Source organism: Gobio gobio (assembly GCF_949357685.1).
Source record: "Gobio gobio genome assembly, chromosome: 5".
Classification (NCBI taxonomy): Eukaryota; Metazoa; Chordata; class Actinopteri; order Cypriniformes; family Gobionidae; genus Gobio; species Gobio gobio.
Window position 1 is genome coordinate 62,718,615 of NC_137101.1, and position 27,819 is coordinate 62,746,433.

Here is a 27,819-nt window from a genome sequence, read left to right on the forward strand (position 1 = left end):
GAGAAAGAGAAACTGAAGTGAAGTGGAGCTGTTGTGTGTTTGTGTCTCTGTATTTAAGCTGTAAAATGGCAGAAGCCAGAATTTCTCAGGATGAGTTCCTGTGTTCAGTGTGTCTGGATCTCCTGAAGGATCCAGTGACCATTCCCTGTGGACACAGTTACTGTAAGAGCTGTATTACAGAGTGCTGGGATCAGGAGGATCAGAAGAGAGTCTACAGATGCCCTCAGTGCAAACAGACCTTCAGTCCAAGACCTGCTTTAGCTAAAAACACCCTTCTGACTGATGTGGTGGACAAACTGAAGAAGAGAAAACTTCCTGATGACTGTTACGCTGGAGCTGGAGATGTGCAGTGTGACGCCTGTACTGAAAGAAAACATAAAGCCGTCAAGTCCTGTCTGGGGTGTCTGAACTCTTACTGTCAGAATCATCTTGAAGAACATGAGAGTTTGTTTAAAAGAAAGAGACACAATCTGACCGATGCCACTGGACGACTGCAGGAGATGATCTGCCAAACACATGATAAACCCCTTGAGGTTTTCTGCCGCACCGATGAGACGTATATATGTGTGCTGTGTACGATGGACGAACATAAAACCCACGACACTGTATCAGCTGCAGCAGAGAAACAGGTATGAACTTTAAACTAGACACTGATGAAATAATGCTGACACTGTTTATATATCTCACGTCGCACCTTTGACCATGGGTATCCTCAGAGGATCGATATGACCTATGACCAGTGCATATTTGAAATAGCGATGTTGGCTTACGATCCTCTATATCCTCCAGGGGGATCAAATTTAAAAATGATCGTTTTAGAAGATTTATAACTCTGATTTTGGGTTCTATCTGCAGGCCACGTGTTGGATTTAGCATTCCATCACAGAGGCATTTTATGTGTGTTCTCCCCTCATCTCTATGAGCAAGTGATAAAATAAGATTCTAATGATGAGTTTAAGGACATTTAAACAGACCTTATCATAAGGGTGAATCACAATATTTTAGCTAGATGAATATATCAAAATATCTTAATTTTTTCAGAGGGTCACAGCAGCCGTTGTGAGTGGATGCCAGCATTCAGACTGAGCAGTCATACACACTTTCACATTTAGGGGAAAAGTTTTATGGGGGCTTTCCATAGGCATAACAATTTTTGTATTGTAACTTTATATTCTATCCCGTACACCTAAACACAGTCAGAAGAGATGGAAGCCCTGCATGTTATTTGATCCCCTCATTTCAGTGGGTGAGGGCTTCTTAGTCAATAACATAAATACACAATAACAACTCCTTAGTTGGTGTTATCTGCAGCTGTCAAACCTTCAGTGAAAACACAAAACTTTCCGAGAACTTGTTCAAGGCTACAGACAACGAACACACTAGTTTTATAGAGAAAAGTATCAAAGGTTATCAAACCAAAACCTGTTTACTACAGAAAACTAGAATTCCCCTTGTAGAATTCCCCTTCAAAACAAAAACATCTTATATAAGATTAATATAATTAAAAACACCGTAACTTCCCATCACAGGGATAAAAGTTGTGGTATTACTATCTTTTTGGCCACAAGGTTACGTGGGGATCCCACCAGTTGAGCGGGCCGTCGTGATGCACCTGTGTCCGGCGACCGCCTCCAACTGGCATGGTGACCCACGTCTCCCGTACAAGGCCTGTAAGTTCTTTTCCAGTCTGACTGCGAAGTTCCACCCCGCTGCTGGCAGCAGCGCCTCCGCCTGCTCGTCTTCAAGGAGTCCGCCTACCGTCTCCCCCGCTCCCGCCCCAGCCCAGCACGAGGGCGTGGAGCCGGCCGTGGGAAGGCCGTCCAGCCCGCTCAGGCCGCTGCCAAGCCAGGTGGCAAGCGCCGTCGTAAGAGACCCTGAGACGGGCCACCCAGAGATGGAGGAAAGTCCTTCCCCCGGAGGAGGGCCGGGGGAAAATCCTTTGTTGTCGTTTGTTTTCTGTTCCTGTCCCAGTACCAGCGTTACCAAAATTGTCAATAAAAGAGCAGTTTCCAATATCTCTGGGTGCCAAGAGAGCGCGCTTGGCGGTGTTCGACGCTCACATGCCTTGTCACCCTCAAGCGCCTCTCCAATCGCCAGCAGGGGGTGCCGGCTGTGGGGACACACACAAGCGGCCTTCCCACACTCGCACACCCCCTTAGCGGAAGCAGGTAAGTGTTACACAGCACACTCAGACCCCACTTTGGGCCGCCACAACCCCGTCCGAGTCGGGTCCCTGCATGCCGCTACGCTGCCCCGCTGCGAGTATGTCTGTGGTGCCGTTGGTCCTGCTTGCACGGTCGCTGGGAGCCTGGCTAGGGCTTCCCAACCGTCTCGCTGGCTCATCTGTACCATCAGACTCGGCTATGCGATTCAGTTCGCCCGGCGTCCCCCCAAGTTCAGGGGCGTTCACATCACCTCTGTGTCGAATGAGGGCGCTCCTGTGCTCCAGGCGGAGATCACAGTCCTACACAGTCCTAAAGTCCTGCCCTTCAGGCTGTCCCTGTCGCCCCGTGTCTTCACGAAAGTCGTGGAGGCGGCCATTGCTCCCATGAGAGAGCATGGCGTTCACATCCTCAACTACCTCGACGACTGGCTGATCCTTGCCCAGTCGCAAGAGCAGTTGTGCGAACACAGGGACATGGTGCTCAGTCACCTCAGCCGGTTGGGGCTTCGGGTTAACTGGGAGAAGAGCAAACTCTGTCCCACACAGAGGATCTCTTTTCTCGGTATGGAGATAGACTCGGTCACCATGACAGCGCGCCTCACAGAGGAGCGCGTCCAGTCAGTGTTGAACTGCCTGAATTCGTTCAGAGGCAGGACAGCGGTTCCACTGAAACATTTTCATAGGCTCCTGGGGCATATGGCAGCAGCAGCCGCAGTAACGCCGCTAGGGTTGCTTCATATGAGACCGCTTAAACGCTGGCTACACGACCGAGTCCCGAGATGGGCGTGGCACAGCGGATCCCTCCGTGTCCAAGTGACGCCGAGGTGCCGCCAAAAGTTCAGCCAGTGGTTGGACCCTTCATTTCTACAGGCAGGAGTGCCTCTAGAATAAGTGTCCAGGCATGCTGTTGTCTCCATGGATGCCTCATCCACTGGCTGGGGTGCCACGTACAATGGGCTTGCAGTTTCGGGTCTGTAGATGGGGCCTCAACTGCAATGGCATATCAATTGCCTGGAGTTGTTAGCAGTTCGTCTTGCACTCAGCTGCTTCAAAATGATGCTCAGAGGCAAGCACGTTCTGGTCCGTACGGACAGCACTGCGGCCATTGCGTACATCAACAAACAGGGTGGTCTACGCTCCCGTCGCATGTCACAACTCGCCCGCCATCTCCTCTTGTGGAGTCAGAAGCATCTGAGGTCGCTTCGAGCCATTAACATTCTGGGCCTGCTCAATCGTGCAGCTGACGAGCTCTCACGTCAGCAAGTGCTCCCGGGAGAGTGGAGACTCCATCTCCAGGTGGTCCAGCTGATCTGGAGTCGCTTCGGGACCGCTCAGGTACACCTGTTTGCCACCCCGGACACGACCCACTGCCAGTTGTTTTATTCCCTGACCGAGGGGTCCCTCGGCTCGGATGCTCTGGCACACAGCTGGCCCCGGGACCTACTCAAATATGCGTTTCCCCCAGTGAGCCTTCTTGCACAATTCCTGTGCAAGGTCAGGGAGGACGAGGAGCAGGTCCTGGTGGTGGCTCCGTATTGGCCCAACCAGACTTGGTTCCCGGAACTGATGCTCCTCGCGACGGCATCTCCTTGGCCCATTCCTCTGAGGAAGGACCTCCTGACTCCCTCTCCCCTGGGACCCTCTGGCACCCACGTCCGGACCTCTGGAAACTCCATGTCTGGTCCCTGGACGGGACGTGGAGGTTCTAGGTGGCCTACAACAGGCTGTGGTAGACACCATCACTTCCGCTAGAGCGCCCGCTATGAGACGAGTTGAAGTGGAACCTGTTCGTCGATTGGTGCTCTTCACGCGGAGAAGACCCCCGAAGATGTTCGATCAGTTCGGTGCTTTCCTTCCTACAAGACGGGTTGGAGCGAAGGCTGTCTCCCTCCACCCTTAAGGTTTATGTTGCCGCTATCGCCGCTAATCATGACATGGTAGATGGAAAGTCCTCAGGTAAGCACGATCTGATCGTCAGGTTCCTGAGGGGGGGCGAAGAGACTAATTCCGCCTTGCCCTCCTCTTGGGACTTAACTCCGGTGCTAACCGCACTGCAGAGGGCGCCATTTGAGCCTTTGCAGTCAGCTGAGTTCAAAGTTCTGTCCCTGAAGACAGTACTCCTGACTGCACTGGCCTCCATCAAGAGGGAAGGGGACCTGCAGGCATTTTCGGTCGACGAATCCTGCCTGGAATTCAGAACTCATATAATCCTGAGACCCCGGCCCGGATACGTGCCCAAGGTTCCCACCACTCCCTTCCGGGACCAAGTGGTGAACCTGCAAGCGCTGCCTTCGGAGGAGGCAGACCCAGCCCTAGCTTTTCTCTGTCCAGTTTGCACACTGCAGACTTACGTGGACAGAACACAAATCTTCAGGACCTCAGAGCAGCTCTTCGTCTGTTACGGAGGACAGCAGAAGGGAAAGGCTGTCTCCAAGCAGAGGATGGCCCACTGGATAGTGGATGCCATCATCTTGGTGTATGAATCCCAAGATGTTCCCTGCCCGCTCGGGTTAAGAGCCCACTCCACTAGGAGTGTAGCTTCTTCCTGGGCGGTGGCTCGTGGCACCTCGCTGACAGATATTTGCAGAGCTGCGGGCTGGGCGACACCTAACATGTTCGCTAGATTCTATAGCCTCCTTGTAGAGCCGGTATCTTCCTGTGTGCTCACTTCCCATAGTCAGTAACACCGAAGTGCCCATTCTGAGTGTCGGCTTGCTGCGCCATTCTCTTCCCTATGGAACGGATACGTGCGCTTATTTTGCTCCAGTCGAGTTCCCGTAAGGATAGATCGGCGAACCCTGTTGAGTCGGATGTGGTGGAACTTGCGTTAGGCTGGGTTCCATATGTTGTGACCCCAGCAGCGGTCCCATATGTGTATTCTCCACGGTACAGCTCCCTACGGCGAGCTTGTGTCTTTCCCTTGGCAGAGTCTCCTCTGTCGTCTCAGTACGGTGTTGTTCCCCCACCTGCTTGGCCGGGGCCACCCCAAGGCCAGTCCATATGTGTATTCTCCACATGGTAACTTCCTCTGGGCATGATGTGACTTCCGCAGTGGCCCCTCCGGGCACGCTTCCCAGCGTTATCCAATAGTCTGCTGAGTGGGTCTTGCAGAACAGCAGTGTGACTCTCCCTGCGTGAGTTTTCCCGCCTGGAACAGACGGGGTCTGAGGGACCTCTTCTTCGCTGGGCGCTGGAAGTGGTAGTAACTGTGGCGTTTTCCAAAGGGATCCCAATTCGTCGGTGATGTCCGACGTATGTCTTCGTTCCCTCCTTCAGGGAACGAGGGTTACCATACGTAACCGAGACGAATGGTCTGGAAGAAAAAGTCTGTCTTAGAGTGAATTATACATGTAGGGTATTCTATAGTATATTATTATTTTTGAAAAAGCAATCTCTCAACTGGAGTTATTTCAAAATTATCCTTTAGACTCTTCTGTATAAAATGCCTAATTTGTAAAAATCTGATTTTGAAAGCCCATATTTATCTACAATTTGTTGAAATGACATTACATTTTTATCAATAAACAAATCTTGAAGCCTAGCAACATCTTTGTCACACCAAAGCCTGAAGCAAGCATCATTCATTCCTGGTTGGAAATCTGGGTTATGCAAAATACAGAGGTAAATTTGGACCTACCCTCTAAACGCCTGATTAACCGCTAAGTGTGCCAAATTATTGCTCTAAGTGTGTTAAGAGTAATAGGATTATCACAATTTTCTTACATTTTTTTTTTAACTTTTAAGAAACAATAAGTCTTGTAATGGATATTAAGATACATGTGTTTCAATGTCTAACTGTTAATATGTATAATTATTATGCTTTGTTATGCTCTGCTAACACTAACCACACTGAGGAGGCATCTTTTGTTATCCAATGAGAAATATGACTTAAATGGGCACTTAGCTGATATGTTCTGATATTGGGTAGATCTAAACCCCCTTTAGATCCTGGTAATCGTAAAACTGACATCTTAAGCCTTGGCCGTCTTTTGCTCCATATGAATGAGCTCAGCCATCCATTTAGATCTTTCAGGACCCTTTTAGAAAACACAACTGGAATCATCTGAATGGGATAAAGCAACCTAGGCAGCACATTCATCTTAATTGATGATATTCTACCCAACCACGAAACTGGAAGGGAGTTCCAATGATCAAGATCCTGTTTTATTTTCTCAAACAAGGGTGTGAAATTAATTTTATGCATCTGATTAAAGTTAGGGATCACAAAGATTCCCAGGTACTTAAACCCTGTAGGAGACCATTTGAGGGGAAAAAGAGGTATGGTATTTGGCATATGAATTAGACTTCAGACTTAGTTAGATTAATTTTGTATCGAAAAAAATGAGCTAAACAAAGTAATACTATTAATGAGAGGAGGTATCGATGTCTCAGGTGAGGATAAGAATAATAAAACATCATCCACATAAAGGCTGATTTTATGCTGTGTAGTAGCTATGGTCAAACCTTGAATATATATATAGATGATAGCCTCTGCCAAAGGTTCTAATGCAATTGCAAAAAGCAGGGGTGACAGGGGGCAACGCTATAGGTCTGTATGACGAACAGGATTCTGGGGGCTTCCCCTTTTTTAGGATAACAGAAATGTTTGTATCTTGTAGCATCTGAGGGAGGCCTTTACCTGACAATGAGATTTTAAACATCTCAAACATTGGATCTAGTAATCATGAAATCCTTTATAAAACTCGCTGTTAAGACCAGTTTTTAAAATACAATTCCTCTCTTTTCGCTCTTTTCCCAATACTTCCTGCTTCTCTTGTTTTTTCCGTTTCTTATTAGCAGAAAATTAGATAATTAAACATCTGGCATAGGCCTTACATGTCTCTCATAAAAGAGAAGGGTCATCCGTAGATTGTTTATTTATATCCAAAAGTGCCTAAACTCATTTCTAAAGTATGATGTGAAATTATGATCCTTCAAAATGGTAGGATTTAATCTCCAGTATCTAGTCTGTCCAAAACACCCTTTCAAATTAACGGTTAAGGTAACACAAGCATGGTCTGATACAACTATATTCCCAATACGACTGTCAGATATGATATCAATTGAGGTCATAAAAAATGATCTATTCTGGTGTGGCACCTAACAAAAAGCAGAAAAACACTAAGTGAACACAAATTCAAGCGATCATCTAAAATCAGACAAATATTGGTGTAATCCCTGTAATTTAACCTACGAGGGAATTCAGTCTTTTCCCTGAACTTTCCATCTACAACCTCGAATGATTTACATACCAGACCAATAAAGAAAAGGAGAACGAGGCTATCCCACTTCAAAGCGCACATGCCCTTAGAAAAAATGTAAATAAAAACCTACTCCTAACGAGCTACCAAGAGTATGCTTGCAAATGAAAAGAACATACGATTACAACATTGGGCTGTTAAAGGGGCTATATGCAACTTTTTCCCCAATATAAATGTAACAATAGCCTTTTTATTTTACCATTTATGACTCAAACATCTCCTGATGAGCATACTGACACCTTGTCCGCTCACAGTGGGTGCACCTATAAGCCTGTATCCTATTTTTCCTATTTTCTGGCGGGTCGTTTTTTCACGCGCTGTCTGTGGATATGACGTCACCACCGCTGCGAGAGTGAGCAGAAAATAAGAGCAGTTCCCTTTCGTTCAGTCACTACGACGTAACGTTAGTGACTAACGAATGGGGGTTTCGCTTAGAAGCCTATCATCTTCGAGCTTAGAGAAAACGCCCAATGGCGTGCCAATGCCATGGGGCATGCGGAATTTGCATACGTAACTCCGCCTCACCGCGTGAGTATATAAGGAAGTACGTGGCAAAATCGCATTATGTTTCTGCTTTCGGAGCCAAGAGTACCCTACCTCTTCACTCCTACAGCCTTTTGAGACTCTGTCAGCTTCTTCGAGACGAGCAGCTTTCCAGTCGGTGTTGGTGTGATGGTGCGTTCCAGTGATCGCATACTTCCTGCCTGCTGATCTGCGCAGTGGTCCGTTTGACAGCTGGTGTGTGTTTCCCTGGGCGCTTCGGCATCGACTGCAAAGTTTCCTCTCATAAAAGAGCTTGCACGTGGCACGCCCTTTTCAGGATGTTTCGCCCGTGCACTTCTGGGTGCGGTAGATCGCTTCTGCCTTTCGACGGGCACGAGCGCTGCGTGACGTGTTTGGGCTTTCAGCACGCTCAGGCAGCGCTCGTGGATGACTCATGTTCTCTCTTTGCGGGAACATGGCCATCTCAGTGCTTCGATCAAGACTCCGTGAACTCCGTGCTGATGCCGGAACGAGAGTCCCCTCTGTCACCCCCCAATCTGCGGTCTCCCCTGGAGGCGGCACTTTGGCTGGTGGCCAGGGTGATCTAAGGGTGACGGTGTGGAATAAAGCTCCGACGCTCATGCCTCTGCCCACACCCCCCTCTCATGCACCTGACCCGGCCCGTGTTCAAGCGCCTACATCGGGGCCGGCTCCTGCCGTCCCGACTGTGGCGTTTGGCGCGGCGGAGGACGAAGAGATATCTATCGCTGCATCACAAGGTGGGCTGGAGTCATCTGAGGATGATGATTCGGCTGTGCTGCCACCTTCGGGTGCGCCAGCATTGCCCGAGTTGGACCCAGAATTGACAGCCATGCTGTCTCGGGCCGCCGCAGCGCTTGGGTTGGAGTGGAACCCTCCGCCTCAGCCTGAGCGTTCGCGGTTGGATGATTGGTTTTTGGGGGCAGCGCGCTCGGACACCCGTCCGACCACTCCTCCAATTCCTTTCTTTCCCGAGGTGCATGAAGAGATCGCGCATTCCTGGAAGTCCCCGTTGTCTTCCCGCGAACGTTTGGTGAACTCTTCCGCCTTCACCTCCCTCGATGGAGCCGCGGCTCAAGGGTACACTGGGGTCCCCCCAGTCGAACGTTCTGTTGCGATGCAACTGTGTCCACAGAGCGCTTCGACCTGGCGCGGTGACCCAAAGCACCCCTTCAAGGCCTGTAGGTTTTCGTCTTCCGTGGTGGCGAAGTCCTATAGAGCTGCGGGGCAGGCCGCTGCTTCTTTGCATGCCATGGCAACTCTTCAGGCTTACCAAGCCAAGTTGCTGTGTGACATGCACGAGGGGGGGGGTGACCCAGGACTCAGCAATGAGTTGCGTGCCGCCACCGACCTTGCTCTCCGGGCAACGAAGGTGACCGCGCGCTCCCTGGGTCAGGTGATGTCCACAAATGTGGTCCAGGAGCGACACCTATGGCTCACCCTGGCCGATATGCGTGACGCTGAGCGAACCCGTTTCCTCAACGCCCCAATATCCCAGGATGGGCTATTCGGCGGTGCGGTCGAGAGCTTCACCCAACAGTTCTCGGCCGCTCAGAAACAGACTGAGGCCATAAAACATATACTGCCCCGGCGGTCAGCTGCTGCCTCCACCCCACCGCCCGTGCAGTTGCCTCAGCCTGCTCGCCGCCGAGGGCGCCCTCCTGCGGTTCCCTCTACCTCTGCGCCACCCAAGCAGCAGCCTCCACCCGGGCCGCGCAGAGGCAACCGCAGGAAGGCGTCCCAGTCCGCTCCAGCCCCGCAGCCCGCGAAGAAACGCCAGGCTAAGCGGCGCTCCTGATGCGGACGGCTCAGGGATGGGCAGTTCTTTCCAGGAGACGGCAGCAGGGCCGCTCCTTCCCCCGGTGGAGGGCCGGGGGAGAATCTTTTGTTCAGCTGCTGGCCCCCGGGTCAGCAGCACCCTAATGTGGTTAAAGAAAGAACTGACACCCCCATCCCTGAGCTCCCAGAGATCGGTGACGGCAGTGCACGCCACCCTCGGGTCTCGCCACTCGCATCCCTCTCTGTCGCCAGCCCCCTGGCAGAGCAGACCCCAGTGGAACGTGCGTCCTTCCCTGGTCTCCTCTGTCAGGGCGCAGCCGTTAACCGTGTCCCGACCCCGGGACGCCCAACAGCCTCCCCTGTCCGGGCCGGTAACGCTGCCTCGCTGCCCCACCCTGGGTACGTCTGCCGTCCGTATGACCACGTTGGTGCAGTCTCTGGAAGCGTGGCTTCAGCTTCCGGGGCTGTCCCGCTGGGTTGCGCGGACCGTCAGGCTCGGCTACGCAATTCAGTTCGCGCAGGCTCCTCCCCGTTACAGGGGAGTCCGCTATACCGTGACCGGGGCCCATGCCCCCATCATGCGTGCGGAGATTGCCACCCTGCTGGCGAAGGGTGCGATCGAGCCTGTCCCTCCGGCCGAAATGAAGTCGGGGTTCTACAGCCCCTACTTCATTGTACCCAAGAAAACCGGTGGGTTACGACCAATCCTGGACCTTCGCATCTTGAACCGATCCCTTCACCGGCTTCCGTTCAAGATGTTGACTGCGAAACGCCTTTTCGAATGCGTTCGTCCTCACGATTGGTTTGCAGCGATCGACCTGAAGGACGCCTACTTCCATGTCTCCATCCTTCCTCGACACAGACCGTTCCTACGGTTTGCTTTCGAGGGGCGGGCATATCAGTACGCGGTCCTCCCATTCGGGCTATCTCTGTCCCCTCGCGTCTTCACGAAGATCGCCGAGGCAGCCCTTGCGCCCCTTCGGCAGCACGGGGTTCGCATCCTGAACTACCTCGACGACTGGCTCATACTGGGCCACTCTCGAGAGCAGGTTTGCGGACACAGAGAACTGGTTCTCCACCACTAAGCCCGTCTGGGCCTTCGGGTCAACTGGGAAAAGAGCAAACTTTGCCCCGTGCAGAGGATCTCTTTTCTCGGTATGGAGATCGACTCGGTCGCCATGTGCGCGCAGCTTACGAGCGAGCGCGCGCAGTCTCTGCTGACTTGCCTCCGTCAAATCGAGAGCAAGAGTGCGGTCCCACTGAAACAATTTCAGAGGCTCCTGGGGCATATGGCATCTGCAGCCGCGGTAACGCCGCTCGGATTGCTTCATATGAGACCGCTTCAGCACTGGCTTCGCGATCGAGTCCCGAGATGGGCATGGCAGTCTGGCACGCTCCGGATCCAAGTGACTCGGGCCTGCTTACAGACGGTCTCACCCCGTGGTCGAACCTCAGTTTTCTATGGGCCGGTGTGCCCTTAGAACGAGTGTCCAGGCATGTTGTCGTATCGACGGATGCCTCTGCCACGGGCTGGGGTGCCATGTGCAATGGAAAAGCAGCCGAGGGCTCCTGGACAGGACCCCAGCGCCTCCTGCATGTCAATTGCCTCGAGTTGCTGGCAGTACGGTTCGCCCTGCACCGCTTCCAAGCGTTGCTGAAGGGTCAACATGTGCTTGTCCGGACAGACAACACGGCCGTAGTAGCGTACATCAACCACCAGGGCGGTCTACGCTCCCGCCGTATGTCTCAACTCGCCCGCCATCTCGTTTTATGGAGTCAGAAGCGCCTGAGGTCCCTTCGTGCTGTCCATATTCCGGGGGTCCTGAACCACGCAGCCGACGAGCTCTCGCGGTTTCAGCCTCTCCCGGGAGAATGGAGACTCCATCCCCAGACGGTCCAGCCGATTTGGGAACAGTTCGGCGACGCACAGGTAGATCTGTTTGCCTCCCACGACTCTTCCCACTGCAGCCTGTTCTATTCCCTGACCGAGGGCACGCTCGGCACTGATGCACTGGCGCACAGCTGGCCGCGGGGCCTACGCAAATATGCGTTCCCCCCAGTGAGCCTACTCGCACAGCTCCTGTGCAAGATCAGGGAGGACAAGGAGCAGGTCCTTTTGGTCGCCCCGTACTGGCACGGCCGGACCTGGTTCCCCGAACTAATACTCCTTGCGACAGCCCCTCCCTGGCCTATTCCTCTGAGACCGGACCTCCTTACTCAGAGACGGGGCACCCTATGGCACCCGCGTCCCGACCTGTGGAACCTCCACGTGTGGCTCCTAGACGGGACGCGGCAGGTTTGAGTGGCCTGCCACCTACGGTGGTCGCCACCATCACTTCCACTAGGGCAGAGTCCACTAGGCATGCCTATGCGTTGAAGTGGAACCTCTTCGTCACCTGGTGCTCTTCCCGCCAAGAAGACCCCTGGAAATGCCCAATCGGGTCCGTGCTTGAGTTTCTCCAAGAGGGGTTGGAGCGAAGGCTGTCTCCCTCCACCCTCAAAGTATATGTGGCCGCAATATCTGCCCACTACGATCTCTTGGAGAACAAAAAGGTAAGTCAGCACAACCTGGTCATCAGGTTCCTGAGGGGAGCCAGGAGACTGAATCCTCCTCGCTCTCCTCTCGTACCCTCTTGGGACCTCGCAGTAGTTTTAAGTGCTCTGCAGAGGCCTCCCTTTGAGCCTTTGCGGTCGGTTGATATTAAGTTTCTGTCTATGAAGACGGCTCTGCTGACCGCATTGGCCTCAGTTAAGAGGGTCGGGGACCTGCAGGCATTTTCGGTTGACGAAGCGTGCCTGGAGTTCGGGCCGGCTAACTCTCACGTGATCCTGAGACCCCGGCCTGGATATGTGCCCATGGTTCCCACCACTCCGTTTAAGGACCAGGTGGTGAACCTGCAAGCGCTGCCTTTGGAGGAGGCAGACCCAGCCTTGGCATTGCTCTGTCCAGTACGTGCTCTCCGCGCCTACGTAGACATGACGCAGTGTTTCAGGACCTCAGACCAGCTCTTTGTCTGTTATGGTGGAGAGCGGAAGGGAAGTGCTCTCTCAAAGCAAAGGCTGTCTCACTGGATAGTGGACACCATTGTTCTTCATTTGGCGCATGGCGCAGCGCATGGCGCCTCGCTAGCAGACATCTGCAGAGCTGCAGGCTGGGCGACACCTAACACATTAGCCAGATTCTACAATCTCCGAGTGGAGCCAGTGTCCGACTATGTACTCGCCCCCCCGAGGGGCCGGTAATGGGCCAGGCTCAGGTGTCTTCGCTTGCTCTGCACTCCACTCCACGGACTGGATACGTGCGATATTCTCCTCAGGTGAGCTCCCCGATTCCTGTGATAAGTGGGAGTCCTTCGTCCGTACTAGTCTTACGACAGGGTACTCACACTTACGCAGGGCACTGGAAGACAGCTGAGTGGCGGGATTATATTGGGACCCCCATTCGTTAGTCACTAACGTTACGTCGTAGTGACTGAACGAAAGGGAACGTCTCGGTTACGGATGTAACCCTCGTTCCCTGAGGAGGGAACGGAGACATAACGTCCCCTTGCCACATCAGCTGTGCTACCTGGAACGCAGGAGTTCAGTCTTGGCTCCTCAAGCAGGTAACATAATGCGATATTGCCACGTACTTCCTTATATACTCACGCGGTGAGGCGGAGTTACGTATGCAAATTCCGCATGCCGCATTCTCTAAGCTCGAAGATGATAGGCTTCTAAGCGAAACCCCCATTCGTTAGTCACTAACGTTACGTCTCCGTTCCCTCCTCAGGGAACGAGGGTTACATCCGTAACTGAGACGTTCTGTTTTTTGGCCACAGGTGTCAGTCACGAGTTTAAATTTCAGAAAAACGCATATAGCCCCTTTAAACAAAACACATACTCTACTGAAACTAGAGTAGTAAATCCACCAGATAATGTCAGAATTGTCCGCAACAAACCTGCACTAATTTATCCCAAGCGGCCACAAAAGCAGATGCTTCTTCTGGGCTACCCAATTTCTTAGGCTTTCCATCGATCATCACTCTTAATATTGCTGGGTACAGAAGTGCATAATCAATCTTCTTTTCCTTTAGCCGTGCTTTCACCTTATCAAACGCCTTGTGTTTTTTTATCAATGCCGCTGAAAAATCATTGAAGAATAAGACCTTTGGCAATTTGTCGTCTCCAGCACACGCGCTTCATCCATTACACGTTGTTTATCTGTGAAGTTGTGGAATTTGATTATCACAGGTCTAGAACGTTGAGTCAGACCCGGTTTCGCTGCTTACGGACGATGCGCCTGATTCAACTTGATGCGCCCAGCTTTAGTGGTTATCTGAAGATGATCAGGAATTCACTTTTCCAAGAATTTTAAGCTGGGCATACACTGTGTGATTTTCGTCCGATTTCGAGCCGAATTCTGACTCGTGCGGCTCTTTTTGGGTCGGCTCGATTTTCAACTTTATCGTGCGTCGTTTGTCGTGAGGTGTTCGTGCAGTGTACAGTGGGAAACGAAACACGATAAACCTCTCCCGATCGGCAATCGGATGGTCGAATGAATTTCTGGCATGTCAGTAATTCTGGTCGCCCCTCGTGAGAGTATCGCACAGCTGAAGCAGAGCTAGAAGTGATTGCTCTATTTCTCTGCGCCTGCACGAAAGCAGAAGTTGAACCATTTCATCTTTAAATCAGCAAAAAAGAAAACGAAAAGAAAGAAAACGAAAATAGGGAGATCTTTAAGTTCTGTAGGAAGTTATCAAACAGCAGCAATTTAGCAAACTGTTTCTTGCCTCCAGTTCGTGCTGTAAAATGGATAATCTAAGACGTTCAAACCACCGTGTTTAGACTATCAGTGCCTCTTTTATTAATTTAACTTTGAACATTAATTTACTTGTTTAACTTTCACAAATTATTTTATTTACTATTATTTAATATTTACTTAATTTTATTATCATGGGGAAAATGTGAACCGTTGTCCAACATTTGACAAAAGAAAAGAATGACAAAATGTCATGGCGCATGGCGATTTTTTTTTCTTTTCGTTTTAAATCATGAAGGCGAGTCAGTGGATATCCCGCAAAAACACAATGTGTGCGAAAGTCGGTGAAAGTGAAAGTAGACGAGCAGACCTAAAATCTGACAAGCTTTCGGCACATTCTCACAGAGACAAGATACATCTTCTTTAACATATGCTGATAACGTAGCCTATAACTGTCTTAATTTATATTCTTAATATTTCTCTTGTGGCCCATATTGTGAAACAAATTAGAAGAGAAGTATAGGCCCATTTCATGTTAAACAAGATGTTTTTGAAATAAAGCTGCTCTTACTTTCTGATAATACTGATATTATTGCAGTGTTCTGACATATTATAAACTGATAATCATTTTAATTCTAGGCCTATAATTCCTTGTTTAATTAGGCAAAATGTATTTAAATAATGAGGAGTAAGCTAATCTATCTATTCTTTTATTAGCCTATGCAGAGTATCGGTTATGCATTGATGCGTTATAAAATTAGCGCAGGGGCAAATTAAATGTAGGCTAATATCAATTTAATAATAAAAGTAGGCCTACCCTAATAATAATGTTCATATATATACATAAATTGTAAATGCTAAAGGCTCTTGATGTCGATAGCTGATGCATTTAATAGGCTATCTCTCTATAATATATATTTTTTTTGCGCATATTTCACTCGTACAGTGTGAGCAGACAAGTCGCGCTCGACGATCGGACCGCACAGTGTGAGCACATAAATCGTGAGCTTTGGCTTTACATCGTATGCGATCTACTCGTACAGTGTGAGTAGGTAACCTTGCTGAAATCGCACAGAAATCGCAGAGTGTATGCCCAGCTTAACCGGATCAGAGCCCTCTGTCGCTTCAGGTAGGCCGATGATTCGAACGTTGCATCTGCATCCTCAGTTTTCCAGGTCATCGATGTGGTCCGTCAATTCACGTACCTGTTTCTCCAAGGCTGCTGTTTTTGCGTCCACGGATGAAGTAAGAGTCCCAACAGCAGCAATCCTTCCTTCCACATCCCCAATTCGCGGATTCATCATCTGAAGTTGGACTGTTTGGTCATGTATTGCTTCCAGGAACGTAGCAATTTTAGTATCTATAGCACACATTATATTAGGGTGCAGGCCTCCATAGTAGCTTGTTCAGGCTTGACCAGCCCGATTTTCGTCTATTTTTTCGTGTTCTTGGATTTACTACTAGTTGGTTTCGCGAAATAATCTTCTAGACTCATTATTAAAGAGAAAGTTTATTTTTTTGTGTGAATTACCAAGCACTTAAAAGCATAATTGAACAGAGGTGTCAAAAGTATTTGCATTCATTACTCAAGTAGAAGTATAGATACTAGGGTTTAAAAAGACTTTTGTAGAAGTTGAAGTATCAACTCAAGCTTATTACTCAAGTAAAAGTGTAAAAGTACTGGTTTCAAAACTACTTAAAGTATAAAAGTAAAAGTAATGTAAGGGGAAAAAATGCCATTAAAGGGGTAGTTCACCCAAAAATGAAAATTCTGTCATCATTTACTCACCCTCAAGTACTTCCAACCGGTATGAGTTTGGAAGATATTTTGAAGAATGTTTGTAACCAAGCAGATAGAGCAACCATTTACTGCCATAGTAGGGGCAAAATGCTATGGCAATCAATGGTTGCATATAATCTGCTTGGTTACAAACGTTCTTCAAATTATCTTCAGAACAAAGAAACTCATACCGGTTTGGAACAACTTGAGGGTGAGTAAATTATGACAATTTTAATTTTTGGGTGAAGTATCCGTCCTTCGGATGAGACGTTAAACCGAGGTCCTGACTCTCTGTGGTCATTAAAAATCCCAGGATGTCCTTCGATAAAGAGTAGGGGTGTAACCCCGGCATCCTGGCCAAATTTGCCCATTGGCCCCTCTCCATCATGGCCTCCTAATCATCCCTATATATACAGATTGGCTTCATCACTCTGCCTCCTCTCCACCAATCAGCTGGTGTGTGGTGGGCGTTCTGGCGCAATATGGCTGCCGTCGCATCATCCAGGTGGATGCTGCACATTGGTGGTTGTTGAGGAGATTCCCCCTTCTATATATGTAAAGCGCTTTGAGTGCCTAGAAAAGCGCTATATAAATGTAACAAATTAAGTATCCCTTTAAGGACAAAAGATTAGGCCGCACCACAGTGCATACCCCACCTCCTCAAAAAACATTTTTCTAAAGGCCATAATGACTATAATGTTATATTAAAAAGTTAATGTTGGAATTTTTTAGATGCATAGGCTACCCATTTCAGCTGCATATATTCCTATTGAAAATCAACGCATTTTAGGACAATGCAAATACATTAAAGAACCATATGTGTACTACTGAGCAAAAAGTAAAAATTCAGAGGCATGTTATCAATAACCATTATTTGAATGTGTGATCAGTGTGGCCAGATTGGGTCGACGATTTCCAGCCCAAAAACTCACCAAATGTACATTTATATAAAAAAAATGGTTATTGATAACATGCCTCTGAATTTTTACATTTTGCACCTTTACAATACTTATAGGCAACTAGTCCCAAAAAAAAAAAAATCCCAAAACTTTAACTGCCAAAATAATGTGATATTATTTTATTGCCATACCAATCAATGTTGATAAGTAAGTTACCATTTTATCTCCTTAAAAAATAACATTGAAAAAATCTATTTCCCAGTAAAACGGATCAAATATGTCCAGGTAGAAACTGTCAAAAATGCAATCCCTCAGAAAAACACAATGTCAACAATAAGAAGCCAATTTACGTGCAAAAAGTGCCCAATATAGAGATTGGAAAAAGCAATGTAATTAACAGGCATTTCACACGTTAATGCACACAGCACTGCCAAAATGCGTAATTCATTGATACTGTACAATAATCCGCCAACAAAAAATAACAACAATGCGCTTACCTTTGTGTTGCACTTTGCTTTGACAAAACTACACTGTCTTTCGTGAAGTACATGGCACATGCACTTAGCACAGTCAAAACGGATTAATCGTTGATTTAAACCTCTTTCAGCAGCTGTCGGGGTTGCAGATGTCCTAAGTGTGTATATGACGATGGACAGGAGTCACGGTTATATTTATAAAGAGCCTTCGAGTCACAGGTGTAATTCACGTTTGAGAGTTGAGTCACTCTCCCACTCTTTACTGTAGATACAACTTACTGTATATTTATGCCCCTGTCATAGCGATCACTGGAATATACAGCTACGAGTTATCGCGCTAAAAACCCGGCTAAAGTCATGAATGAGCACATCTGCCTGCTGATCGCTGATTGGCTGAAAGTGCGTGCTCGTCGGCGAGAACCCGCCCTATCTGGCAGCATGGTGTGTGATTTGTGCAGGTGCAGGCGTGATTGATCGCCTACAGCCCAATAGGGTGTCAGAACGGTTTGTGTTTATCCTTCTCATCCAACCACAATCAAATTCACTCTATCCGGATGGCACGATTTATCTGGATAGTTTTTTTTTTGACGACAAGCCGGAATGAAAACATGCCGAAATCACGAGGCTATGATTAAAATGTAAGGAGTAGAAAGTACAGATAATTGCTTGAAAATGTAAGGAGTAGAAGTAAAAAGTAGGCTAAAAAATAATTACTCCAGTAAAGTATAGATACCCAAAACTTCTACTTAAGTAAGGTAACGAAGTATTTGTACTTCGTTACTTGACTCCTCTGTAATTGAACGAATATTGTCGGAGCTCATTGGAGTTGCGTCAGAACTCTACGGCGCCATCTTTTCACCTCCCAAAATAATTTTTTTATGGAAACTGGGATTTCCAGATATCGGACCACCACTTCAGGCTCAAGACCGAAAACTGGACAAGGCATGACAGAGCGAACTCAAAACCACACGCTTACAAAATAAGACAGAGCGCACGAGAATGAGCGAAATGCTCATCCTGTGCACTCACAACAGAATACAAACACACAGAAGCATGAATGTCTGAATCCCGACACAGAACTGAAACCAAACTAGACATGTGCCAAACACCACACTTTGAACATGAAACAAAGCACACAGACAAGAGAATGCACAAAGACAAGACAATACAGGAGCGTCAGGGCTCAAAACCAAGAATAAACTGACAGAACCTTGACAGATATACTGACAGTAATGTGATGGGACATCTCTGTTATTGGTTTGTGTTTTAGCACCAGCTGAAGGAGATGCAGAGGTTGTTCCAGCAGAGAGAGAAAGATCTTCAGCAGCTGAGAGAGGCTGTGGAGGCTCATAAGGTGAGTCTGGAGAAGAGGAGAAGTTTGAGAAATCTCAACCAGGACTCACTGAAGCCACTGTGTGATTGTGATGTGTGTCCTAACAGAGCACTGCACAGACAGCAGTGCAGGACAGTGAGAGGATCTTCACTGAGCTCATCCGCCTCATTGAGAGAAGCCGCTCTGAGGCCACACAGTGGATCAGAGATCAGGAAAACTCGAGTCGAGCTGAAGAACAACTGAAGCGACTGGAGCAGGAGATCAATGATCTGAGGAGGAGAGACGCTGAGCTGGAGCAGCTTTCACACACACAGAATCACATCCATTTCCTGCAGGTAACAGAGATCTAGAAGAACAGGATCATAGTAGATTTGAGCAAGAGACTCATAGAGAAACATTTCATGAGAGCAGAATGAGCCATTGACAGCGATGTTGTCAGGAATTTTGTGTGTTGTCTTATATAATTATAAGGTAGATTCTCATCTGATCATCTTGTTTTATAAAGCACTTATAAATGCTTTTCCGTTCTGGAAATCTCTTAGGAAACATGTTTTGAGCTCTTTCTTCTGGGATATATATTTAGCTGCAAAACTCCACAAGTGCAACAAACTGTTCAAAACTTACAGAATATTTAAAAAAAATTTAACCAAATGATCCCTTCTGGTTTCTTACATCATGGTGAATTCAATTAACTTGATGATACCAATTTCATAATTGTTTGACCGTTCCTTTGAGGATCACACCCATGAGTATGTCCATGTAGATCACATGGTACACTACCCAGATGACTCCTTTGTGTGCGTTATATCACGCCGGCCTCAAAGATATTTTCCAGCTGTGTTTCCCCCTTCAAAGTGGTTGAAGAGGAGACTAACGTCATGGGGTCTCGCCTGGGAGCCCAATCACCTCCAAGTGGTAACAAAACGAGTCAATGAACGTTGGCCAGTGAGATTTGCATGCCGAGTCCCACCTACCCAGACATATGGGTAAAAATAGGACATGCATTACTCACTTCATTCCTATTTTTGCTTTAGAGCCAAAAGGTTGTACTGTGATCGCTCATTCTATTCACCTTTCTAGACACTGTGCAAGGTCAGGGAGCATGACAGTCCCTGGCGAATTCTCCTGAGGAAGGACCTGCTTTCTCAGGGCCAGGGCACCATATGGCACCTGCATCCAGACCTCTGGAACCTCCACATGTGGTCTCTGGATGGGACGTGGAGGACTTAAGTGACCTACTGCCAGTGGTAGTTGACTCTATCTCTTCAGCTAGAGCTCCTCTACGAGGTGCGCTTATGCACTGAAGCGGAGTCTGTTCGCTGAGTGCAGCCCGGGCCGAAAATGCCCGGTCAGCTCTGTGTTTTTCTTCCATTAAGAGGGCTTGGAGCGGAGACTGTCCCGCTCCACCTTAAAGGTATATGTGGCCACCATCTCAGCACATCATGATGCTGTTAATGGCAGGTAATTTTGGAAAGCGCAATCTGGTCATCAGGTTCCTGAGAGCTGCCAGGAGGTGAAATCCCCCCCAGGCCACGCCTCATCCCTTCCTGTGACCTCTCTGTCATACTTTCGGGTCTACAGAGAGCTCACTTCAAACCTTTAAAGTCAGTTAAGCTTAAAGTCCTGTCTTTAAAGACAGCATTCTTGACCACACTCACTTAATTCAAGAGGGTGGGGGACCTGCAGGCATTTTCAATCAGCGAATCGTGCCAAGAGTTCACACTCCCTTTCAGGACGGGGTAAACTTAAAAGTGGAGGAGGCAGACCCAGGAGGGTCCCCCGGAGGAGGCAGACCCAGCCCTTGCGTTGCTGTGTCTCATTCACGCACTGCGTGTTTACGTTGACCACCCACAGAGGTTTAGAAGCTCAGATCAGCTCTTTGTCTGCTTTGGAGGCCAGCAGAAGGGAAAGGCTGTCTCCAAGCAGAGGTTGGCCCACTGGATAGTGAATGCCATCGCCTTGGCGTACCAGGCCCAAGGCGAGCCATGTTCCCTCGGAGTGAGGGCCCACTCTACTTCAGCTGTGGCCTCCTCCTGGCCTTTGGCACATCTCTCTGGCAGACATCTTCAGAGCTGCAGGCTTGGCGACAGCTAACACATTCGCAAGTTGATATAATCTCATAGTAGAGCCGGTTTCTTCCCGCGTGTTGGGTACAAGCAGGTAATGTGCAGGAAGGCTGGCTTGCTTGCGGCGCCACTTGCTCTTCGGGTGAGTTCCCCACTTGGCGAACCCTGAACCCTGTAGGTAATCCCATATGTGTATTGTCCAACAATATCCGTGTCTTTCACTGGGTGGTTCTGCTCTGCCCTGTTTCTTCCTCGGTAGAAGCTCCTCCCTGGCTAGGTAGGGCCTACTACAGAGATCTGTTACCTCCCTTCGGGCAGGGTGTAGTCTGTAAGTGAGTAATGCCGGTCCCATTTATACCAGTATATTAGGGTAGGTGGTACTCAGCATGCAAATCTCACTGGCCAATGTTCATTGGTTTGTTTTGTTATCACTTGGAGGTGATTGGGCTCCCAGGCGAGACCCCATGACGTCAGTCCAATGGAACGTCTCTGTTCCCTCCTTCAGGCAAAGGGGGTTACAGTAGTAACCTAGACGTTTTATTTTCAGATGTAAATGGATAATTTTCATGGTTTCTGTACAAATGTTTTTTTGTTTTTTTTATATGGTCATAACAAACCTAACACAGTATTTTGCAGTTGCTGTCATTCATTTTTAAAATATATAATTTCAATATGCGCTAAAATATGCAGATTCAGGATCGCAGTCTTTCTAATAACATTTAAAATATTTTTCTTATGGCTGATATTCAGCTGCTTAAACGTGGTGATTTTCTGCTAATATGCAGTGTCACTACGTTACCATGCTAACTAGCTCGTCTGTGTCTAGAAACAGCCCTGAATGTAACCCCACTGATGCGCTTGATCTGTTATATTTATGTTATTGGCAGAAGCTTTTTCTTCCAAATGATTTCCTAGAAAGTTCACATATGGTGTAAATGGCAAACGCTTGAATTTGTAGCTCTAATGTAATATAATGAATATGAGAAGTAGTGCTGGATTGAGGAAAGTTACTAAAGATCAACAAGAGCCACTCAAATCTGACAGTAGTGCAGGTTATTGGCTGAAGTGTGGAGGTGATGAGCTTTGATTTCTGTTTTCTGTAGAGTTTCCAGTCTCTCTCAGCTCCTCCTGAATCTACAGACGTAAATGACAATTCCTTCAGTTCTCTCTCCTTTTTTGATGTCATGAAAGAAATTGTTAGTAATCTGAGAGATAAACTGGAGGATTTCTGCAAAGAGGAGCTGAAGAAGATCTCTGACAGAGGTAAAGTCCTGGAGATTCATCTACTCTCAGAAATGATCCTCCATCATCTCATATCATGTAGAAGATCATATTAGAAATGTCTTAGGAACGGATACAGGGATCGTTTTCTCTTGGCATGATAATCACACTCTTCATGTCTGTTGATTTCCACAGTCACTTCAACCAACATTATTCCCAGGACCAGGGACGACTTCCTACAATGTAAGTCACCAAGAAAACAAGCAGAAAAACTCACTGAGTGTGTTCATTTTCTTCCTATATGAGGTGACAGAAAACATGACAGAAGAGCTTTAGAGTTGATCATGTAAATGATGATTTGCACAGGATAGCCAGTAAACTGTACGGAGACACTGCTGACATATTGAACTAGAAGAGTTAAAATAATTATAACACTTTATTTTAAAGTTCCATAATTATGTGGTAGTTAATCATTAACACGGTGATGATTAACTTATACATATTTTAAAGGCATATTAGCCACTATTTATGTGGTAGTTAATAATTAACTGAACATATATTACGGGAATAAGTTATCATGTAGTTGCAAAGTTACTTATAGTCAGTAGAATGTCTAAAGTGGACTATTGAAATAAAGGGCCACCCCTTTTAGCCATTATTTACAATTTAAACATTGTGTGTGTGTGTGTGTGTGTGTGTGTGTGTGTGTGTGTGTGTGTGTGTGTGTGTGTGTGTGTGTGTGTGTGTGTGTGTGTGTGTGTGTGTGTGTGTGTGGTGCAATACGGTGCAAGGCAAAGTGTTTTTTGCTAGTTTCAGCCAGATGCAGTTATCATTTTCACGTCCTGAGCCACGTTGTTTAAATAGCAAATGCATTTGCGCCCATTTGTGAATTCCTGTTCCTGTCCTGATGTGTTTTCTCTCCATCAGATTCCCACCAGATAAATCTGGATATGAACACTGTGAATGAACACCTCTGTCTGTCTGAGAGCAACAGAGAGATTACTGGCACTCGCACAGATCCTCAGTCGTATCCTGATCATCCTGACAGATTTGATGTGTATCCTCAGGTGTTGTGTAGAGAGAGTGTGTGTGGACGCAGTTACTGGGAGATTGAGTGGAGTGGGAAAAAGGTCTTTGTATCAGTGTCATATAAGAGCATCAGCAGGAAGGGACGGGGTAAAGATTGTGTGTTTGGACGTAATGATCAGTCCTGGAGTTTGATCTGCTATCCCGCCAGTTACTCATTCTTACACAATAAAAAAGACACTGAACTCGCTGTAGAGCCCATCAGCAGTAGAGTAGGAGTGTATGATGATGCTGATATCTATAGAGTAGGAGTGTATGTGGATCACAGAGCAGGAACTCTGTCCTTCTACAATATCTCTGGAGACACAATGACCCTCATTCACACAGTCCAGACCACATTCACTCAGCCGCTCTATCCTGGGTTTAGGGTTTATCGTGGATCATCAGTGAAACTGTGTTGATTAATCACAATAGACTGATGAGAGATTCTACGCATAATGCTTTGAGCTGCATGACAAATGAGTGACTGTCACACACTGGCTTTACTAGAAAATTCAAGATAAGAGGCTTGACGCAGAAAGACGATGAACACTTATATTTAATAAACACCAGCACTAAACGTTAACACAACATCAGATGACTTGAGGGTTTAAATACACTAGATAGCAAGAGACTAAATGAAGGACAGGTGATGGTGGTGAGAAGTTGTCATGGTTACAAACAAGGGTTGCTATGGAAAATAACAAGAAAGCAATGGAAACAGGAACCAGAAACTAAACCACAGAAACTGACAACCAGACACAACAAGATAAAAGGACTTCAAAATAAGAGCCCATGACAACAGAGACATGCAGGTCATGTTTTACATTACAATACATTACATTACATGTCATTACATTAATACTGCAGCTGAACTTCTGTCACTAAAATAACATGTTCAGGTTCTTCTAGTCGACGTTAGAGCCACATTTGTTGAGTAAATGATGAGCTCCCACTAAACTAGATACAAATAAAGTCAGAGAATATTTAGGGATGAGTGAGGGAAACAAGGCGAAGAGCAAGAGAAACAAAGAACAAACAGGCAGGGAAACTAACAGAGAAGAGATAGAAAATATGAGACAGAAGAAGACTCACTGCAAACATGTCTGGATGATAACAGCAAATCCAAGACTTTCAACTCAAAACTGAATTTAAGACATCCAAAGATGATCTCAAAAGACATGTGGAGAGTGAATTTGCAGAGTTTAAAGAACAGTGAAAGAAATTCAGGAACGTCAATGTCGAGGGAATTAAGACACAGATGGAAGAGAATGAATCAATCGCACCGTTTGTTGATCAATTCCTGTGTAAATGAAGGATGATTCTAATAGAAACCTGTCTGTGTGTGTTACTTGTTGTGCTTTTTCTTTCATTTTATATTATAATCATTAGTCATGCATGTAGTTGTCATTTGATTTACACATTTTAACATTTAGTAATTTATTCATTTTATTATTATTCATGTCATTTTATGTTTTTTATATTTTATATTATTTCCTTGTTACTGTAGTTTAATCTTCTGATTGTGGGGTTTCATGAATAAGAGATAGTTTCAGGGTTTTATGGGATGTTGTTGTGAATCAGTCTGGAATAAACACACTTGTTGTATTTATGCTGGTCAGATTGTGATGATGGGAAGTCGACTACAAAAGACTCTGAATAGCCGTAGAGTTGGACTCGACTTCAGCACAGGACCCCCTCCCCCCCTTGATGTCTCTGTCTGCTCTCTCTCTCACTCGTTCCCTTATTCTCTGATCCCTATATAGTGTACGGCAGTCGAGTGCACTATAAGGAGTGAAGAAAATTAAGTTTGTGATTATAAATGCCTCTGTGCATAACTGACGTTGTAATGCAATAAATATAAATTTAGTTCCCTTTCAGTTGGTCACGTTTGACGAATTGGGGATCGCTTTCAGAGACCAATCTACTTAGAGTGTAAACTAAACGAGTCAATGAGCATCCCACACTCCTCCTCCTCTAAATGAACCTGCATCTTTTTCAAGATGTCATTCAAGCCATGTGTTTCTGGATGACGGACACGATTCGGAACGCTGAGGTGGCGTTTGTGGATGGTTGATGTGTCCACTGCGGGAACAGGACCATCACGGTGTTAAGGTCCAGACTCACCTATTCCCCAATCTAGTTCGCCTTCTGGGGCAACTCAGAAGGCACCTACTTTGGTTAATAGCCTTGGTGGTGACCTGAGGATCACAGCGATCGACACGCAGGCTCATCCGTACCATCAGACTTGGCTATGCGATTCAGTCCAGTGCCCAGCAAAGGGGGATCCACTTTCCCTTTGTGCAGAGCAGCGATGCTCCTGTCTTGCGGGCAGAGATCTAGGTCCTACTGCCGAAGGACGCGATCGAGCTGGTCCCTCCAGCCGCTATGAAGACTGGGTTTTACAACCCTTACTTCACTGTACCCAAGAAAGTTCTGCGCAATCTTGGACCTGCAAACCTTGAATTGGGCCTTTCATAGGCTCCCGTTCAAGATGCTAATACAAAAATGCATTTTCGAATGCATCCGTCCCCGAGATTAGTTCTCGATAGGTACGATCGACCTGAGGGACATGTACTTTCACTTATCAATTCTCCCTCATCACAGAACGTTTCTACATTTTGCGCTCGAATGATGGGCATATCAGTACTAAGCCCTTCCCTTCAAGCTGTCCCGGTCGCCTTGCGTCTTTACGAAGGTAGCGGAGGCAGCCATTATTCTGCTCAGAGAATGCAGCGTTCACATCTTCAACTATCTCGACGACTTGATCATACTAGCTCAGTCTCGGGATCAGTTGTGCGGACACAGGGACATGGTACTCAGTCACCTCAGCCAGTTGGGACTTTGGGTCAACTCGGACAAGAGCAAACTCTCCTCTGTGCAGAGGACCTCTTATCTCAGTATGGAGCTGGATTCGGTCAACCAGACAGCGCATCTCAAGGAGGACCCCTGGACGGGACGCAGAGGTTCTAGGTGGCCTACCCCATTCGGTGGTAGACACCATCACTTCCGCTCGAGCCCCCTCAATGAGGCACCTCTATGCATTGAAGTGAAACCTGCTCGTTGAATGGTGTTCTTCCCTCGGAGTCATGCTTTCCTTCCTTGTCTTGGCGTATCAGTCCCAAGACGTGTCTCGCCCATTCGGGTTGCGAGCGCACTCAACCAGAAGTGTTGCTTCCTCCTGAGCGTTGGCTCAAGGCGCCTTGCTAACAGATATTGGCAGAGCTGCAGGCAGGGCGACACCTAACATGTTCGCTAGATTGTATAGCCTTTGTGCAGAGCCGGTGTCTTCCCGTATACTCGCCCCTAGTGGCCAGTAGCGCAAAGGACCCATTCTAAGTGTTGGCTTGCAATGCCACTCCTGCCCGTTGGCCCGGATACATGCGTCTTTTCCCCAGAAATGGCTGACCCTGTTGAGTACCTCCGTCACCCCCGGCAGTCAAACGTGGCGGAGCGTCTGATGCCAGGCCAACACTCGTATGCATGGTTAAACCTGTGTTAGGCTAGGTGCCATATGTAAGAGTCCATGTGTCGATCCCATATGTGTATTCTTCCACAGTAAGGCTACCCTACTCGGCTAGCCCGTGTCTTTGGCTTGACAGAGCTTGCTTCCCCCATGGAACTAGGCTGGAACCACCCCAGAGACTTTCATATGTTGTACTACCCTACACTACCCCTGCTTGGCTAGTCCACATGTGTAACTTCCACATTTCACCTTCCTATGAGCAGGATGTGGCTTCTGCAGCGTTCCCTTCCATTAGAGGGGCACGCTTTCCCAGCGTTATCCATTAATCACACTGAGTGGGTCTTGCGGAACAGCAGTGACTGACCTTCTCTGCTTAGAGCCCTGATTTCCTGCTCCAACAGATGGGACGGACCAGGGAGCTCAGGCAGAGCGCTGGAAAGGCAGCAGTGGCGTGTTGGTAGATCCCCAATTCGTCAGTCAGTTCAACCATCTCGGTTACGTATGTAACCCTCATTCCCTGAAGGAGGGAATGGAGTCGTACGTCCCCTCGCCACAGTTGCTGTACCTCCGCTTAACGGCCGAGTCACTAAGTTTGATTCCTCAGCGGAAAAGCAAAGATGCGGTGCATTCACTTTGTTATTTATACCCGCATGGTGGGGAGGAGTGTGGAATGTGTGAACCGCATACCAATGTTCTTTGGCTCCTTTAGTTTACCCTCAAAGTAGATTGGTTTCTGAAAGCGATCCCCAATCCCCCAATTCATTGGTCAGTTCCGACAGACATCTCTGTTCCCTCCTCTAGGGAATGAGGGTTACATACGTAACCAAGACATTTTCCATGGTTTTATTTGTGTTCATAATCATTAAACTAACCATTAATCTTACGTCATGAACAAACACATCAATGAGTCTACATTATTGTGTATTTTTTCATGTATTGTATTTATTTTTAATATCTTTAACTTGACTGTCCAAGCTGTTTTTGAAGACAATGATCATGAGTTAATGAGATTAATGAGATAAATTCATGAAGGAATACCTTTTTGA

The 27,819-nt window shown here is 47.4% G+C and overlaps 1 protein-coding gene across 1 annotated transcript; it reads left to right on the forward strand.

Annotated features, from left to right (window-relative positions):
• Positions 1 to 27,819, forward strand: LOC307126918 (tripartite motif-containing protein 16-like). Its single transcript, XM_079817789.1, has 6 exons — positions 1 to 629; positions 18,893 to 18,976; positions 19,063 to 19,290; positions 22,125 to 22,284; positions 22,438 to 22,485; positions 23,170 to 27,819. Exons 1-6 carry the CDS (start codon positions 66 to 68, stop codon positions 23,727 to 23,729), a joined length of 1,644 nt encoding a protein of 547 aa, XP_079673915.1. The 5' UTR covers positions 1 to 65; the 3' UTR covers positions 23,730 to 27,819.

What these genes read in the sequence shown, in the direction of transcription:
- LOC307126918 (XM_079817789.1), top strand. Translation starts at nt 66, where the DNA reads ATGGCAGAAGCCAGAATTTCTCAGGATGAGTTCCTGTGTTCAGTGTGT. An exon ending in AGGCTGTGGAGGCTCATAAG is followed by an intron (nt 18,977 to 19,062) that starts GTGAGTCTGGAG and finishes GTGTCCTAACAG; the next exon opens with AGCACTGCACAGACAGCAGT. An exon ending in CAGGGACGACTTCCTACAAT is followed by an intron (nt 22,486 to 23,169) that starts GTAAGTCACCAA and finishes TCTCTCCATCAG; the next exon opens with ATTCCCACCAGATAAATCTG.